This window comes from Myodes glareolus, chromosome 22 (assembly GCF_982192425.1).
Source record: "Myodes glareolus chromosome 22, mMyoGla1.1, whole genome shotgun sequence".
NCBI lineage: Eukaryota > Metazoa > Chordata > Mammalia > Rodentia > Cricetidae > Myodes > Myodes glareolus.
Genome location: NC_142047.1, coordinates 41,948,109 through 41,967,631, shown reverse-complemented (window position 1 = coordinate 41,967,631; position 19,523 = coordinate 41,948,109). Strand labels below are relative to the sequence as shown.

The following is a 19,523-nucleotide window of genomic DNA, read 5'->3' as shown; positions in this document are numbered from 1 at the left end:
GCACCTGTATGTTAATTTGTTTGTGCCCATGGGGTGTGTGTGTGTGTGTGTGTGTCTGTCTGTCTGTCTGTTTGTATTGGGGGCAGGGAAGAGGGGGGTACATGCATGTTAGTGTAGGTACCTTGGGATGCCAGTAGAAGGCATCAGTTTGTCTGGAGTTTTAGGTACTTGCAATCCATCCCACACTGGTGCTAGGAACCAAACTCCAGAAGAGCAACAGATGCTCTTCGCTGCTGAGTCATCTCTGCAGCTCCTAAAATATGTATTTAAAACAGGAGCAATGGGCCATGCTGTAGTGGCATTGCATTTGTATTTTCATAAACAAAGCTTGCCTGAAGATCAGAAAAGTAAAACAACCACACTGGCCAGCCTTACAGACCAGGCAGCAATGGCACACACCTTTAATCCCAGTAGCCACACTAGCTTGCCACAGAAACCAGGCGGTAGCTGTGCACACCCTTAGTCCCAGAACTAGAGAGGAATATAAAATGGGAGGAGACAGCTCTCAGTCTAAGTTTCATTCTGAGATTTCTGGGAGGTAGGATCACCATTTTCGATCTGAGGTTGAGGTAAGAGTCAGTGGCTGGCTCCTTTGCTTTTCTGGTCTTCAGGTCGAACCCCAATAACTGCCTCTGAGTTTTTATTAATCACATGCCTAAAAGGAAGCCCTGAGAAAAGGCACGAGTATGCTGTAACACTCAGAACAGAATATTTGCAGGGTTCCTGGACAAGATGATGATGAACTTGCTCCCAGGGGATGGGAATGAAGCCAGAGGGTTTGAAGTCACGTGTCAGCTCTGTAACCTTCCAAGTCTCGGTTTCCTAGTGCAAAGGGGCCACCACCTGTCTCACAGGCCTGTGTGGGAAGGAAATGAAAAGAGGAGTCCACACTCCACCACCTTAGAGTCTACAGAGCCTAACGCAAACAGAATAGCTGTCATTGTTAATGACAACATACGTCAACACTCGTGGTTAGCTGTGAACTCTACAGCTCTGGCAATAAAAATCACAAATATGTACTCTGAGAAGGAAGAAGCATGAAAGGAATCTGAAAAGATGTGGTACGGTTTTATAAGAACATCATTATTTTTTTTAAAAAAATGAGCATGTGTGCAATTAAAAGAGGAAATTAAAAGTTAAGAACACATCAATGCTGGCAAAACCTGCTCCAGGCAACAAGAAACATCATGTTTACATTTTCTGTAAAGTAAGATCAGGGGAGTGGCTGGTTCATTCTGGACGAGGTCAGTGAGGAAGGGGGAAAGTAGAGATGGGGTTGGAGGCTTTGGTGTTTGAATTGTTGCTTGTTTTTGCCCCTACTCTCTGTATATGATGAGAATTTTCAAACAAACAAAAGAAAACCATTAAAAAGAATGGGGCTGTTGTCACGTGTCTATATTATTGGCACACAGAAGAAACTGAGACAAAAGGACTATCATAAGTTGTAGGCCACCCTGGGCTGAATAGGAAGTACAAGGCCAGCTGGGGCTACACTGAGAGCCCCTGTTCCCAAAATAAATAAATAAACAAGCAAATAAATTTTAAAATTTATAAAAAATAAATTTAAAAAAAGAGAAAATAAATTTTCATAAAGAGAAATTGAAATTAAGGTAGATAAAGGAGCTGAAGATGTCTCGCTGGGAAACAGAGGTTCTTAAGCACAACTTCCAACTTACAGACTGCCTCCAGGAGCTGTTACCAAGGTGGACAGACCCAGGATGGAAGTAGCTATTCAGCAGTCAGTTTATGCTCGCTCTCTCTCTCTCTCTCTCTCTCTCTCTGTGTGTGTGTCTGTCTGTCTGTCTGTCTGTCTGTGTGTGGTGTTTTGACCTTCCTCTGAGAGTCTTAATCAACATGATCTGAGCCAGTAACCTAACAAACTAGAGTTGCTTTTGCTGTTTAGAAAAAGATAAAGGAGGAGGAGGAGAGAGAGAAAACAGTATGTCAGCCAGGGGAATATCCTAATATTACTGACAGCCTGAAATGTATTCATTCTAACAAAATGAAATATAGAGGAAAACAGAATGGTAAAACTTTAAAAGGTTAGCTAAAAGGGAAGAGGAATCCACCAAATATAAATGAATTTCTTAATCATTTAAATAACAGATGCCCTTCTGATTTATCTATGACACTAATATTTCAACTAGAAAATAGAACACAAGCCATGCGTGGGCTTTCTCCCACTTTTGCCGAGCACTCTCTCCAGCCCAGGTACTATACCAGAAGGTGTGTGCACAGCCATTACCCCAGTAACACCTTCACTTCTCAGAGAGTTTACAGTTTTGTAAATGGGCCTTTCTTCAATACCAGCTTTCCTGCTCGGACCAGGCAAGCACTCGTGAGAAACGATTCCTGCCAGGGATTGATGACAGCTGAGGCACTTTGCTCAGGGAAGACCCTACAGAGGAAGGGGTAAAATTGGCTTTAAAAAGATTTCTGGAGCTGAGGAGATTCCTCAGAGGCTAAGTCCTTGACACATAAGACTAGGGATGAAGTTTATATACCCAGAAACCCATGTAAATGCCAGGTGGGCATAGCAGCCCGCCTCTAATTTCAGCCTCAGAAAGTAGAGACAGGGATCTCTGGCACCCTGACCACCGAGACTAACCATACCAAAGATCTCTGTTGATTTAGAGGCCCCACCTCAAGGAATATGGCAGAAGAGCAAAGGAGGATGAGTTCCAAGACCAGCCTCCATGGACAAACATAAACAGTGCACCCACAACATGCAAAATATGTACCTATACACAAGCACCACACTCACTGTTCACACAGGCATACCCATACACACAAGTGCACACATATTCACACATGCATATGCATACGCACACATATTCACAATGCATACCCATACACACATATTACACATGCATATGCATACACACACATATTCACACATGCATATGCTTACACACATATTCACACATGCATACCTATACACACACATTTTCACACATGCATACACATTTTCACACATTTTCACACATGCATACCCATACACACACATTTTCACAATGCATATCCATACACACACATTTTCACACATGCATACCCATACACACACATTTTCACAATGCATATCCATACACACACATATTCACACATGCATACCCATACACACACACATACAAGCTCACACATACAATTGTACTTACAGGAAAAGAAGTTTTCCAGAGCCCAGAAAGATGGCTCGGCTGGTAAAGGCACTTCTGTGCAAGCCTGCCCACCTAAAATGATCATCCACAGAGCTCACTTAAAATTAGGAAGAGAGAACCAAACACTCCCCCCCAAAAATAGCCTCTGACCTCCAAACTCATGCTGCGGCATGTGTGCCCCCTTCCCCAGTAATAGAAAGTCAAATGACTTTTAAGAAAATTTCCAGAAGTATTTGAGGAGAGAATATGGGGGTGAGGAGTGAAAGAGGGAGGGTGGAGGACACAGGCTAACAGCTGGGTTTTGAGGAAGAAAGCAGTAAGCACAGGCAAGAGCGGGAAGGCAGGAGACACCTGTGCAGCACACAGATCACCATGCTGCTGACTTTGGCCTACACATCGAAACAACCTCGCTGCAGTGAGACTGCCATAAAGCAAGACCTGTTCTCCAAAGCTGAACACTTTAACATTGACTAAATATGTGGACATATTTTCTCAGGCTTACCTAAAAAGACAATAATGTGTAATATTTGAAAACACTGCCTAACAAGGAATGGGTAAAATGGGGATGCTGGGGGGAGGGCATAAGGAAGGAAGAGGGGACAGCTGCCACACTGGACAGATCAGCCAAGTCACTCCTGGCAGTCGCTAAACATGACAGATGTCACCGCCAGATCGCCCTTATATCCAGGAAAATGAAAGAGGAACATGATCACAGGAGGCTCAATTTTGCTAACTCAGAGGAACAGAGAACTTCCTGGCTTCATCTCTGGAGAGTGTTCTGGTGACTAATGACACACGTCCATTGTCTTCTCACTAATCTGGTTTATGCTACAATTATACACATCTATCTAAGAAAACGCCATTCCACAGAAAAACACATGACAAGCCTTCCCCCCAAAACAAATATAGTCATTCACAAGGGGAACCAGTTTAAAAAAAAATAATTTGATCTCATTTTTACATATTAAGCAAAACAAGTTATTATGGATATAATTTTACTTTACCTTAATAACCTATACCCATTTTTTATGAGCCCAGTTCTTTCTCTTCTCTTCAATAGATGACATATTTGATTAGGAAATAGTTTACGTTTCCTTGTTCCAGTTTGTCATAAAGGATGCCAATAATTTAGAAAACCAAGAGTTATCTTTAGGGTTTGCCTTTTTTTTTTTTTCTAAAACTCTTTTTCTGAATTGTCTGGGTTTTGTTGTTCTTGTTGCCGTCATTTACGGTTCGTTTACTTATTTGTTTGGTGGTAGCAGGTTAAGGAAAGATTCTACATCTCAAGATACTCGAGGAGTAGCAATCATGACATCTTAGACGTGTGACAAGTTTTCTTAACAGGGCAGTACGATAGTCTATACACCAAAGCACAACAGTTCAAACAAGCCTGGAATCATACACGCTGTGCCACAAAGGCACCTAATTGAGCAGCTTTATAACCTCACACAGAATTCCCTCGCCGCCAATTTAGACAGAATTGCTTTTATTTTCGCCATGTTCTTTTAATTAAGTTCTAAACATCTAAAACATGGCAAATGTAAATATGAATTATAAATCCTGAACTATGAGGATCAGTGAGCATCCATGCAGCTTTCTGCCTCGGAGATAGACTCTTTTTGCTTAGAATCAGCCCAAACTGAGCGATAAAACTGAACGATGTGGCAAACGCTGAACTTTGTGTGCGATGCCCTGCCCTGGGTACCATCCTCACTCCACTGCACAGTCTTTGAGAGCTATATTATGCTTCAACTTGCCCTGTGGCTGTAAAGCCAGAACCTCTCCTGCCATTCTTTCTTCACCCTCTATGTCACATTGATGAAAGCTAGAATTCAGGGGCTGATGGAAAGTTGAGTCAAATATTAGGATAATCATACCATGCCCTACAAAACAATGGAGTTTGAAGTTATAACAGACAAATAGAGTTGTCTATGTTCAGGGTAAATAAAAACAGGATCTCCAAAGACATTCTGTTAAAGTTTTATTGCGCTTGATTGCTCTTGGGCTTTTTACCGTAATTTTTGTGTTTCTTCTCTGAGAATTTCATACATGTGTACAAAGAGCGTCTTTGATCTTAGCTACTCCAACTGCCACTTCCAACTCATCCCAGACTCCCACCGCCACTCCATCTTCATTTTATGTTCTCTTTTTTTCCTTTGACCTAGAATCATATTGCCCAAGCTGACCTTGAACTTTGAAGTTACTTTATGGCCAAGGCTGATATCAAGCTTGCAATCCTCCTGCCTCAGCTGGACACCACCTTACTTAGCTTATTTTGTTTTATTTTAATCCTACGCACTGATTTTTGTTTGTTTGTTGGGTGTTCTTCTGGTTTCCTTTCTGTTGCTGTGATATAACACTCTGACCAATAGCAACTTAGGAGCGGAAGGGGTTTGTTTGGCTAATACTTCCGGTTCCCAGTCTATCACCTAGGGAAGTCAGAGCAGACACTCAAACAGGAACTGGCAGGCAGTAACCATGGAGGAGTACTTTATGCTGCCTTGCTCAGGCTCAATGTTTCTTAATCAGACCATGACCCCCTACCCATAGAATGATGTCACTCATAGTAGGCTGGGCCCTTCTATACCAATCAATAATCAAGACAATCCCTCGTAGAGATGCCCACAGACCAACCTAATAATGACAATTACTCAATGAAAACTCTTTCCAGGTGATTCAAGGCTGAGTTGAGTTGACGCTAACACTAACCAAGTCAGTGGTGATGGGTTTCTTTTCATGACGAGGAAACTGTACATGTTCATGGGTAGAGTATGATATTTATGTATATACGTGTTGGACAGTGTTCACATCATGGTAAGAGATCTGTCTTCACATACTGTTTTACAACCATATTAGAGATGGCGGTGGTAAACAAGGGAAACACAACTTGCTTCTGTGTCTTAATACCACTTAATTCAAAATGTATCTCCTATGGTATGTCCTGAAATCCCCAATCCTTAATCCATTCCTAAATGCCTTCCAACACACATACACACACACTTGGTAATTTTATCTCAGCAACTCAAGTCTCTTAAAGACTGCTTTTGAATTAATGTCTTTTATTTCCCTTGTCTCATGATAATCAACAGATTTTAAATGACAAGTCTTAAGGACCTTATGCATGTGTGTACTTGTATACATGTTTATTTGTCCATATTTGTCTATATATATGTATATGTCTGTGTGTGTGTGTGTATGTACATCATTATGTGATATTTAAAGCAAAGTTATTAGCCTAGGAATTTAATTTTCCCAAATTCTTCAGGACTACCTCTATTGGTCTAGTAGATATTGGTTTATACTAACAGGAAGATGGGAGAACATTTGTCATGAGCCAAGAGACTCAAATGTCTGCCCACCTCACCCAGTAACCTACCAACCCTTGGCTCAGGACCAGTTCTTAAGAGTTCATCAGTAGCGCTATTATTCAGAGGGCATTCAAGATCAGTCTCTGTAGGTTGCAACTGCTAAGTCAAGGAATAAAATAATAGCTCATCTGGCAATTACACAAGAAATGGACTTTAGGAAGACAAGTGAATTTATGTATTTACATTACTTCTAGACTAATATCAACCTATGATCCCATTTTTAAGCACCATAATTGCCAGCTGGGAGGGTGGTCATGGAAACAAATGCGAGTTTTGTGATTTCAAAGCACATAATGTCTTATTCCAAACAGTTGCTAATGAGAAAAAATTTACTTTTTAAACAAAAAGCAATTAGAGTTATAGATATGGTACATATTATGCCATTTTTTTCTTTTGTGATTTAAAACACTTCTAGATCAATCCCATCACTATTAAATAATTATGCATTAAAAATTTTATGGTTACTAATTTTGAGCTACTTAAAATGTCAAATGTTTGCAGGCTTCACTCACTTTTCCAATTATTACATTGGAATGACTCATTAACTGTAACATAAACAGGCTCAGTTTTACATCCCGTTATGAGAGTCCCCCAATTTTATTGTCAACATAGTGCTTTTCCATGAACCATGATGAAAAATTCCATAGGAAAGGGGCAAAAAACCCGGCACATATTTTCCTTCCAACCACCACATGAAGCTAGGAGGGTGATGAGGGAGGCACTTGACATGCATACATGCCATCATTTCTTGGTCTGTAATTTTAGGTGCCATGGATGTGAATGCCTTTGTAAAAGACATTTTTACAAAAAAATTAAAAAGTAAATAAACCCCACCTTTTGAAAGCTAATTGAAATCCAAAAGCACCTTTCTTGTATTTGTATAGCAGATCTGGGTCTTTATCAACACCAGCCCACTGGAATAAGTTGCTGGCAGATTGGGGAACCCCAACTATAGAAACACAAAACAAAGAAAAACCAGCCTACAATCTATAACCCCAGAGAAGCTAGACAACAAAGAGGACCCTAAAAGAGTCATACATGGATCTAAATAGGAAGGAGAAAAAGGCAAGATCTCCTGAGTAAATTGGGAGAGTGGGTGTCATGGGAGAGGGGAGAAAGGGAAAGGGGAGAAAGGGAGGGGAATGGAGAAAAATGTATAGTGCAAGAAAAACAAAAAATTAAAAACAAAAGGGTCAGCCATAAAAGTCACAGAACTCTAACATATATGTGTAAAGACAGAAACATTTGACCAGAACCCACACTCAGACGACAGCCTTGGAGCTCACTGAAGAAATTTGAATGCTGAAATCTGACAGCAAAGGTGCCTCCCACCTCCCCCAATTTAATATAATGCAATGACACCCAGTCTACCAAACATGGTTCTCACTTATAAATGCACTGTAAGAGCTGGAGAGGTGGCTCAGAGGTTAGAGCCCTTGCTGCTCTTGCAGAGGACATGAGTGAATTCAGTTCTCAGCACACACATGGCAGCTCAGAATTGCCTCTAGCTCCAGTTTCAGAGGATCTAAAGTACTTTTCTAGCCTCTGAGGGCTCCTGCACACATGTGTGCACATAAACTTGCACAGACACACACACACACACACACACACAAAGATTTCTTAAAAATTTAGGAACGCTGTCTATTGTAACTTAGAATAAGCCATTAACCTGAAGACATTTTAAACCCTCTTTTAAGACCCCAAAAGCTTTGGCTGGCCATGTTGATTTCAAGAGTAAATTACTTGAATTCAAGGTATTCCACTCATCGGTGAGTGTGTTTTCCTTAAAGAAAGACTTCAGGTGGTCACAACAGGCTCTCTCTAAGCTCCCTACTTTTTATCACTATGTAGTTACTGTAAGGCATGTTCTTCTCTTCTTGTACTTCTTTGGTGGTGGTAGGAAGTTCTAGAAGTGGAACCCTGGGGTTTTAAGCATGGTAGTCCAGTGTTCTACCACAAAATTCATCCCCAGGCCTTGGGTTTTATCAAATGGGATCTCGCTATGTAATTGGGTCTGTACTGGAATTCATGGTTTTCTTGTCTTGTCATTCTCTGTGCTAGAATTCCAATCACAGGTGTGATATCACATCCCACTGAGATTTTTTTTCTCTTAGAGATGAGCAAACTCCAACCAATTGTAGCACCTGATGCTGCAATTTAAGGTGTGTTCCAGAGCTCCACTTGTTAAAAAGAATTTCTAAAGGTTTTCATCCTGGAAGAACCACTAACACAATCCTCTGTGTGGGCAGGGCTCAGTCTACCAACAGCAACAGCAAAACCCCTTCTACTCCAAGAACAGGGTGAACTCACAAAGAGGCTTTTATCTGAAACACAAATTCTGTGGATTAATCCTTCTCCATCATTCCAACTAACAAGAAAACAGCAATAATTCTAGATACATATCAAACAAGTCAGCAATGCCAAAATGTTTGAATCAATAAAAATGGAAAACAATAAACTATAAGCAATGGGGGAAATCAGATCAAAGTATGCAAACATTTATTATTTCACCAAAAGTAATAAACTACCAACATGAATATGCATTCTTGGGATTTGTGGGGCAGCGGTGTCTTATCTTTCTAGTGTCTGCATTCTGCAAACTTTCAGTCAGTACAGAGGAGAGATGTTTTTTTAAAGGACACTGAATATTGGCACAGTGGTGCACATCTGTAATCTCAGCTCTTTGAGTCAGGAGGATCCAGAGTTCAAAGTCAGCATGGGCTACCTGAGACCCCGTCTCAAACAAACAAACAACATGAAGAGTGAAGGATTTCTTGGATAATCTGGGGGCTCACTGGCAATTTAAAGGTCAAATGATTCATTAGTTGACAACATTAAAGGTCCAGTATTGATTGGTCTGAGATAAAAGAGATTTTCATTCTAAGCAGAAAAATGGGCATTTGTGAAGTCAGGCTGATGTTCTAATGCAAGACCACAATCAACACTTTGGACTGTCAAGGTCACTATCCCTAAGCATCTACGTTCGATAGACAATTGTGAGTCGGCTGCCTCACTTCTTACTAAGACCCATCCTAGGTCACATCTCAAGATGTTCTTGGACTTTAAAAAAAAAATGGCCTTATGATGAGAATTCAGAATCGTCATTTAAAGCTGAATTGTTAAAACATTATTAGGAACCAGGAATGATGGTTTACATCTAGCATTCAGGAGACAGAGGCAGGTGGATCTCTGTGAGTGCCAGGCCACCCAGATGTACACAGTGAGTTCTAGGCCCTCCAGGTCTACATAGTGACTCCCAGTCTCAAAAATACAAACAAACAAAACAAAACAAATATTATGAGCCAGGCTTAGTGGCACATGCCTATAATCTCAGAACTTGAGAGTCAGAACTCAGACTCTGGAGGGTCAAAAGTTGAAAGTCACACACAGCAAAATCAAAGACAATCTGGACTACATGAGACCCTACCCCAAAAGAAAAAATAAATAAATCATAAAAATAAAAATTTTAACGCATAACCATTTTCAAATTACAATAAAAAAATTTAATAGTATACCCTTGCTCTTCAAAATACTGTAAATAGTGTAATATAAATGAAATTAACCTAATGACAAGTTTCTGGAGATCAAAGGTAAATACAATTCCAAATGGACACAATATTTACATACAAATTAATTATGCTGGCATGAGTAGGTGGAAAGTACTTGCTTAATTATTGTGAATTCTCAGTGGGTTGTGCTTAAATGAAAATCTATTTTTCAATTTGTTCTAGAAAGTTTGCCAATTTGAGCATTTTGGGAAAGCTGCTAAGTTACTTTCAAAGCAAGAACACTCTTCACACAAGAACATTTCCCTCACATAATCAATTTGATTCCAAATCTTTTCTGATTCATATAGAGTAGACTCCTTTATGATCGTGAGAATGCGAAGTAAGAGCAGGATTTTCATCCTACATCTGAGTTGAAATTGCTCCCAGACTCTATCAAGCACTGCATAGCAATGCAATTACTTGAGATTAAAAGTGGCCCCTAGAAGCCAAAGGTGCTGTGGAACCTTACTAACAAAGGCAGGTATTGCATAGTCATGGAAATGAGATTTCTCAACAATAGTCCTTTAGGAGAAACAGATAGAGGAAACATGAAAGTGAAGGGTTCTCCTGTTGTACTTGCCAGTAGTGTGAGCCGCTCCTTCAGTATTAGCATGGTTCGTGATGTAAGACCATTTTTATCAATTAATAGAAACATAAACTCAGATTTCACACTGCCATTTTGTCCCACAGAGAGAGAATTCTTTCTCTCTCTCTCTCTCTCTCTCTCTCTCTCTCTCTCTCTCTCTCTTTCTCTCTTTCAGGTAAAGATGCAAACCACACAGGCCATACAAAGACAGGCATGAGGCCAGGTTGGATTCATAGGCCATACTCTCCCAAGCCCTGATGAGCTAAATATTCCAACCTGTTTTCAATGACTTTACACAGTTTCACTGATCTATTTTCAATGAAAAAAAGTCCACTAACATAAAGAGACTGACTCTAATTGTTGATATTTCATATGAATTCCAAAACTATTATCAGAAGACAATAACAGTATTTACAACTTTAATTAAGCACTGGGTGTCATATGGAAGTCATGTTTGGTCTCCGCATTGGCTTATAAGCTATGTTAGCCCTGCGGCAAAGGATCAGAAATGATCAAGAGTTGATGCAGTGAGCGGAGGACGGAAGTAAATGAACCCAGGAAAGCAAGTCAGAGGACCTACTGATCATCGCTCCCAAGGGCCAGTCATTCACACATTGCATCATGAATCACACTCAACAGTTCTTCGTTACTGCTTTCTAGAAATTTTATATTATTACTATATGAGCACAACTGTGGGAGGGAAGAGAACCAAGAGAAACTTTCAGAAAGAACGGCAAAACTGAATTTTAATAGCGAGGATCTGCCCAGTTGTGTCTGGGATGGACCTGGTAAGAATGATCATCCACTCAGGCAGTCACCTTTCTCGATTATTGATTTTATCACATTCTTTGATACTTCCTTCAGGGTAGATATCAGACATATATCCCTGATTTCAATTAAAGGAAAGAAAGAACATGGACAGAAACTAACTTCTAATTAAGTCATTAGTGAGCCATTTAGTGGGCGTTAATTATTCTGAGAGTGGGGCTCAGTGTGTCCTCCATCATGGGATGGAGTTACAAGTCACACCCCCATTCTTCTTATGTGGTGCGTTAAGCTTCCAAAACCATCTTGATATTCAGAAATTGTGGGTTCTTAAGAGTAAGGGTAAAATAAATAACTGCCCTGTTACAGTACGTCTTTCTTAGAAGGAAGTGAAGAAGTCAAAGAGAAGCAGGAGGGTGAGACCATGTGCAAGGATGCCTGTCGCTGTGTTTGCAAGAAAAGGATGGCTCAGGGGAGCAGCAAACATATCTTGACCTGGACAAAAATTACAACATGGGTGCTGGTTCACAGCTTGGAGATGTCATATGGGACCCGAGAAGCAAAGAATGTGACCCACTCAATACATTTCTTCTTAAACCCACAGGTCTGATCACAGCCACGGTCACTGACTGCAGGCACGTGGATTAGTAATCTGTACTTACACACAGTTGTGTGTGTTCACGTGCACAGGTGTGTGCACATTTCCCTGCATATGAGAGAGAGAGAGGAGAAAGAGAGAGAGAGAGAGAGTTGGGCAGTAGTGTTTGCATAGAATCTTTCTAATGCAAATTTCCCAGTTGATTAATTAGATCAATTAATATTCAAATTAGAGTTCAGCTAATCCCAGGTTTACAGAGTCCCCTAGGCAAATGTTCTTATTGTTACCCAAAGGCTGACTCAGTGGATGACAGATTTTTCTCTCTGTGAGTCACTTGTAAATAAGGAGAAAGGTGTTTGCATTCACCCAAGAGACAGGCCTTTAATTTTCTTTTGCTTATATTCAGTTCCCCCTGACTTTACTAGTGGGATTTGAGATTGATTCACTTCTTATTAATATACAATCTGGTTGAGAAGAGTTATTGAAGGCCTTATAAGACTTTAAGATCATTGTGTTAGTGTGCTGCCTGTTCTTCGGCTCACTTGCATCCTTGTTCATAAACACATAACACATACTCAGTCTTCCAAAAATGACCTTTCCATCCTAACCCAGCAACAAGTGGGTGCCGATGCCTCCGAAATGTAAAAACTGAGGAATGATACAAAAATCAGGAAGCGAAATCTTTTGCATCTACATTTGCAAATTACATTGTCAAAAACCCAATAAGAAAATACTAAAAGTCACCTTAATCATCTGAAGCCACTGAATTATGAATTTGAAACTTGAAGAAAAGTCAACTCTTAAACAGGTCTGCTAACCAAGAATTCCAACTTTAATATTTAAGCGCTCCTAATAATTTCAATTCCAGGCTCTCTGAGTTTATCCAATGTCTTCGTAAAGAACTCAAGCCCCAGTGGATACAGATCCAACGCTGAAATCACACCAATGAGAGGCCCAACTAGAGCCAAGCAGACAAGAACCCTGGCCTCTCCGCAAGTCTCAACTATTCACTTTTCCTTGGCTAAGATGTACTAGGAAAGAAGGCCCTTTAATTCGGATCTTCTGGCTACTCTTTGCATCGGATTCCAAGCAAGCAGACAAACATCAACAGCTCACAGTCCACTTTTTCATATTAATATACTGCACACTGAACCCCAGGCAACGCGTTGGAAAGACAAACTGGGTTAGGCCAGGGTGAAGCTCTGCCCTTCTCCAGGGAAAGGAGCCTGTGTGTTCTTCACATCGCAACAGTGACCTCTAGTGCTCCCTCTTGACTGAACCCGTGCAGCTTCCGGAGGAATTGCACCTTTGCCACAGAACTTCATTTGCCTGGGTGGATGGGTTCTGGTCTCTCCTGGTCCTTGCTGTTTGTTTATTTCCTACAATGCTTGTCAAAGGCTACCGCCGCAGGATCCCTAAGATTTGGACTAGGTGGAACCACGCACACTTTATTGACTTAACAAGATTCCCACACATCCGATTTAAAAGGGAAAGGGAAACACAGTACAGCCCAGGAGTGAAGTTCTCTCCTTGGCAGAGTGGCAGATAAATTGTGACTTTAAATGAGTTCCTGAAAAGGGAAGCAGAAAATGCAGAAAATCCCAGTGGCCTTGCAGTCTGGGTGGGCTTGGGCTCGTGACGGTGAGTTCCCCGTGTGTTTCCTTCACGAGGGCTCTCAGGCAAAGTCAAAGGAGGGTCTACAACAAAGAGAGCTACCAGCTACCAGCTTCTTGTCTCCCAAACCTAAACCTGGCAAACACAGCAGTGGCATCCCTTTCTGAACAGGCCTTGTAACCCGGTCCTGTAATGCAAAGCAGATAAGGCTTGTCTTTCAAATCCATGAAAGAAGAAAAAGTTGTGTTTGCCGAGCTGTTTATCATGTATAGCAGAAGGGGAAATGCTTCCATTTGGAGAATTTAAGCTAAATATAAACTTTCAAAACTTTTCCTGTCTCCAATGGCAAGCTGGTGAAAGCTGGCCAATGTATTTTGGGTGAAATTTAATTTAAGCAATGAGACTGTAATGAACGGTCCTTGAATCAACGAACTCAGCACCACGACAATCACAAACACATGAAGTTAAAAATTCAACCACTAGAGAACACTACTTAAGAGGGGTGGGGGGATCACCTTCACATTTCCCTTTAAGCCACACAGATGTAGGGCTGGGTGCCCATTCAGGGCTGCTCTTCCCAGCCAGGACAGGGGCTTTTCGGTGCTGAGCTGGTCCACCAGTTCTGCCTGCCTGTGAAGTCTGCAGTATGTTTCAGTTATTAGCCTACATCATTTTAAAGATGCAGCCAGCTCCTGCTAAATCGCAAACTTCAGGAATCTCAGCTACTGCAGCAGAATATCAAGCCTGCGGGTTGGTTTCCTGATAGCCAAAGAATCCCAACGCAACTCAATAACCTCAAGAAAGGTGCCTGGGCTAGTGCCTGATTAAGATGCTAATTTAATGTCTTGCTAGAAGTTGACTATCCACAAGGAATATTCAAGGAGAGTGAGATTCTGCTAGCTTAAAAAAAAAAAAAAAAAAAAAAAAGAATGGTCCAGATAACGTTTTGCATATTTTGGCCAGACCAAGAGGAACCCAGTCCTATTTGCACATTTTCCTGTGGTGCTTCGCCTAGCCCCCCACAGCGATTCCAGTTGAAAAGATTAATCATTAAAAAAAAAAAAAAACAGCAGAATTAAAGTTTTGCGCGTAGACCCCCGCAAGTTTTAAATCATTTGCTGTGTACTTACAGGAATTCCCGGCTTCCACTCTGTTCCAGGTTTGAGTAGACAACAGAAGTAACGTCTTGAGGACAGCTCCAGTGATGAATTCCATAGTCAAAATTTTTGAGCTTCCCAAAAAGATCTCGAGTGGCTCTCAGGACGCTGGAGACAGGTTCTCCTCAGTCCTTCACCCAGCACTGACTGAGTCTTCAGTATCTCTAGCTCTCTCCGGCTCCCTCCTCCCTCCCTCCTCTCACGCGTTGCTGCTCTCTCCTCTTTCCCTCCTCCCTCCTCTTTCCCTCCTCTCTCTCTCTCTCTCTCTCTCTCTCTCTCTCTCTCTCTCTCTCTCTCTCTCTCTCTCCCTCTCTCTCTCTCTCTCTCTCCTCGCCCCCCCCAACGCTGGTTTCCTCACTGAAAAGCAACCAGCATCTGCCCTAACAAGCTCACACACTGCTGCCGCCGAGGCCACGCCCACTCCTCGCAGTGGTCCTAGAAATTGGCCTCAGCATCCTACCTCCTCCGAAAAGCACAGCAGCAACTAGCAGCTTTCTGAGCTCCGCAGCCGCTGCAGGTGATGGAAGCTGGACTTGGAGGCGCTGCCCGCTGCTCCTGGCCTCCTCGGGGGGCTCCTTTCCCTCCCCTCTATTCTCAATAAGCCTTAACCCATTTTGTGCCCTGCCAGCCTTGGGAGTGGGGGAAGCGGCCAGGCGGCAAAGCCTTCTGATTTTCCGCAGGTCTTGTATTTGGCAGTGCCAACCAACATACTGAGCTATTTCCTGATTGCCCGGGAGTGTATCCAGGTAAAACTGCATTATGTTTCAAAACAAAAGCATAGAATAAGACAGAAATAACAAAGCAAGTATTGGTGAATTGTAGCTAAAACTGTCCTCCGGGAAAACGCTTGCTGTTTTTCTCCGCTTCTGTAAAACTATCGCCTTGTGCTCTGGTGCCAAGGTTTTATTACGGAAATTCCTCACATGGGAACAGACATTCCTGCTTGGCAGATATTTAAAAATCATCTGATAATAGTCTGCAAGAAATTAACATTTCTTATTTTAGTTGTTGCTTCAGGAATACAAATCCACCAGTGGAGTGCTCTGGCTAGATTGAGTTTTGTGAACACATCCTTCTGTGAGTAGGCAGCATTCCACAATCATGTTCTTTAATAGTAATTCCCAGAGGGCATTTCCATTTCCACAAAACGGAAAATGGTGGAATACTAAAAACAGGGGACCCCCCCCCAACATACACATGATCAATTACTACAGAAAATACTCGTCCAATGGCCACCCTGTGGATACTATTGCTTGTGCACAATATTAAATCACTTAAATGATGAAGTTAAGACCCCCATACAAAGCTGTACCTCACACAGTATCAGAGAGGGTAAATCATCTCTTTAAAGTAAATGTCAAGATGCCTTCCTGCTGATTACCTAGGTGTCATAGAGACAGGAATTCAGGAAATCTCAAGCAGCATCTTGGTGGTTGAAATGGGGAGAAGCTCAAGTCTCTCTCATCAGCAGCCTTGCTGGGCAGTGAAAAGGGGGTGGGGTGAGAGAACCAACCATCAACCAAACATAATTGTTTAGCTCTTGACTTCAAACAAAGCCAAATGGATAGTTCTGCTTTTTCTATTTTACAGATGAAAAAAAACAAGAACGGAGAAGGGACTGATTTGCAGGGTCATTGAGTTAGGAAGCAGAGTGAAGAAACTGGACTTGGGATTTTGGGCTCTGGTTCTACTGATCTCATATCAGATCTTCACACACACACACACACACACACACACACACACACACACACACACCACACACCCCAGGCCTCAAAACCAATAGCAGGGGGAAAAAAAGCAGGGCCTGAGTATTTGTATTTTCTGTGTTTCTAGACCTAAATTCCTGGCTTGGCTTTCAAGCCATAAAATGTCAAGGAAAACAACTATGTATTAACAATTTATAGCAGTGATTATTTGGGGGATAATTTAATTTACATGTGATCTGCCACTTATCACCTAATTAAATGATTAAAGAGATTATTTAAGGAAAATATCTTGCACCTACAGAAGGAAGCGATTAGACCTTCTAGACTTCTGTGAGACTGCACTGTCCAGAGTACTACCCTGAGTAAAGCAGAAAGATGGAGGGGTGAAGATGTAGCTCGGGTAGAGTGTTGACCTGGAAGCCACAAGGTCCTGGGTTTGACTGCCAGCACTAGATAAAGGAGGTGTGACAGTGCTTGCCTGTAATCCCAGCACTTGGGAGGTGGGGGTAGGAGGATCAGGAGTTCAAGGTCATCCTCAGCAACAGAGCAAATCTGAAGCAAACCCGGGCTATGTGAGACCCTGTCTCAACAAGGAGGAAAAGAAGGAAGGAAGGAAGGAAGGAAGGAAGGAAGGAAGGAAGGAAGGAAGGAAGGAAGGAAAGAAGAAAGGAAGGAAAGAAGAAAAAAAGGAAAGAAGGAAGGAAAGAAGAAAGGAAGGAAGGAAGGAAAAAAGGAAAGAAGGAAAAAAGGAAGGAAGGAAGGAAGGAAGGAAGGAAGGAAGGAAGGAAGGAAGGAAGAAGGAAAGATGGATTTAATAGTCTGATCTATGGGCCCATAAAACTGTTGCTTTGGAAGCAAAGTCTTGGGTTTTCCAGAAGGAAACGTTCACGCCCTATTAAACTTTGTAACTGTTTACATAAAAACAAATGAGAAAATTTGAAGATTAGTATTAGACCAAAATAGAAACAACAATTATATATTTTATGATGATGGAAAATTTAAGACAACCTGGCCTGACTACACAGGCCCGTATCCCAGTTGCTCCAGTGATCCACTGACCGTGGAAAAGGGTTGGATGCCAAGACCTACTGATCTGTGCTTCTTGTCTCTGACCCCACCAGAATGGCTAGAAAAGAAAATTAATATGGTGGCACATTCATACCTAAGTCCCAGCCCTGGAGAGGTAGCGCAGGAAGATCAAACTTTAAGCTCAACCTCATCTGTATAGAAAATTCAACCTTCAGTCTCAGGATTTCCAGGCCAGAACTGGGAAAGGAAGTGAATTCCAGTTTAGTCTCTCACTTCAGATTCAGACCTTGCCTTGGAGGGTGGAGAGGGAAGGAAAGAGACAGGAAAGTTTAATGCTAAGGCTTTTGTCTCAAAATTAAAAAAAAAAACAAATACGAAGTAAAAACTGAAAAATAATCAATTTCATTTTGAAAAAAAAATGAAAATGAAATTTATGCCCTGGCAATGCCGAAGCATGCATGGGCAGCCTGTATATGGTGGTTCTATTGAACTTGTCCACTTTGGGTTCCATAGTCTATGTTGATGAGGACAACTGACCAGGTCTCTTCTTCAAGAGGACACCAGACCCCATTACAGATGGTTGTGAGCCACCATGTGGTTGCTGGGAATTGAACTCAGGACCTTTTGAAGAGCAGGCAGTGCTCTTAACCACTGAGCCTTCTCTCCAGCCCCAATTTTATTTTGAGAACATGCATATAAATCAGACTTTAGTGTAAAAGTAATGATAATAAAATCACTAAGGTAAGATCTGACCAAGAATATGCAATTATCAAATCCTGTATACGGTGGCTCTTCTGTCATCTTCAGGGGCAGAAAATAAAAGCACAGATGTGCACACAGGGGGAACTCATTTGAGGCGTTTGACTGAGATATACACAGCTTTGCACAATTCTGGCATTGGGAGACGGCTCAGTAAGCAAAGTGCTTTCGATATGAGTGTGAGAGCCTGAATCTGTCCAACCCTCAGTATGAACGTAAAAAGGTAGGCATGATGGTGTATTCCTGTAATTCCAGCACTGGGAAGGTGGAGGCAGATGGATCCCCAGAGTTCCCTGGCTAGCCAGCCTAACCTTATTCATGAGCTCTTGGTCCCAGGGAGAGACTCTGCCTTAAAAATTACCATGAGGTAGTCCTGAGAGCAAGACCTGAAGTTTGCCTCTGGCCCCACAAGGATGCATGAGCACACACACACACACACACACACACACAGAGAGAGAGAGAGAGAGAGAGAGAGAGAGAGAGAGAGAGAGAGAGAGTTAAGTTATTGAACTTTTCTTATTTGTTTGAGACAGGATAGGTGCTGAGCCCATAAAGCTGGACAACTTACTGGGAGCAGCTCTGAGAGCTACTTGTATTGAGTCCACATAGAAAAGCTGCAACAGTTGGAGTCTGACAGTCAGTAAACAAAGGAAGCAACACTCACTCAGAAAGGACTGGATCCTGCTGACATGCATCCACCTTCTTCCTCTACATCTATCTTGTCACCCAGGGTACCCGCCCACTAGATACTGCCTGCCACACTCAGGGCAAGTCTTTCTCTCCCAGCCATCAGCCCACTCATGAATCCTCTTTAGAAGTAACTATAGATACACACAGAGATGCATTTTATGGGTCCTCTACATCTCTTACTCTAGTCAAACTGAAAACCATAATCAACCATCACAATCATTCAATTATGTTAAATATCACATGCATCCATATTGTTGTCTAATAGATCTCTCTATAGTGTTTTCATCTTGCAAAACGAAAACTATGTATTCATCAAACACCAATCCCTTTGTTGGAGTGAGCTGCTTGCTCATCTCAGCTGTCCAGAACCAAAATAATCACACAAAACTATATTAATTAAATCACTGCCCAACCCATTAGCTCTAGCTTCTTATTGGCTAACTCTTATATTAATTTAACCCATTTCTATTAATCTGTGTATCACCATGTGACTGTGGCTTACTGGCTAAAGTTCCAAGCAGCGTCTGTCTCTGGCAGCTCTATGGCCT

General features: G+C 41.7%; 1 protein-coding gene across 1 annotated transcript in view; it reads right to left on the bottom strand.

Moving 5' to 3' along the window:
- The window catches only part of Cntnap4 (contactin associated protein family member 4), a 298,020-nt gene extending 282,977 nt beyond the window's left edge, over window positions 1-15,043 (bottom strand). Inside the window, exon 1 of the mRNA XM_048437330.3 lies at window positions 14,765-15,043. Coding sequence (XP_048293287.3) covers window positions 14,765-14,849 — 85 coding nt within the window. The 5' untranslated portion in view covers window positions 14,850-15,043. The remainder of the gene's footprint in view (window positions 1-14,764) is intronic.
- Window positions 15,044-19,523: the final 4,480 nt, after the last annotated feature.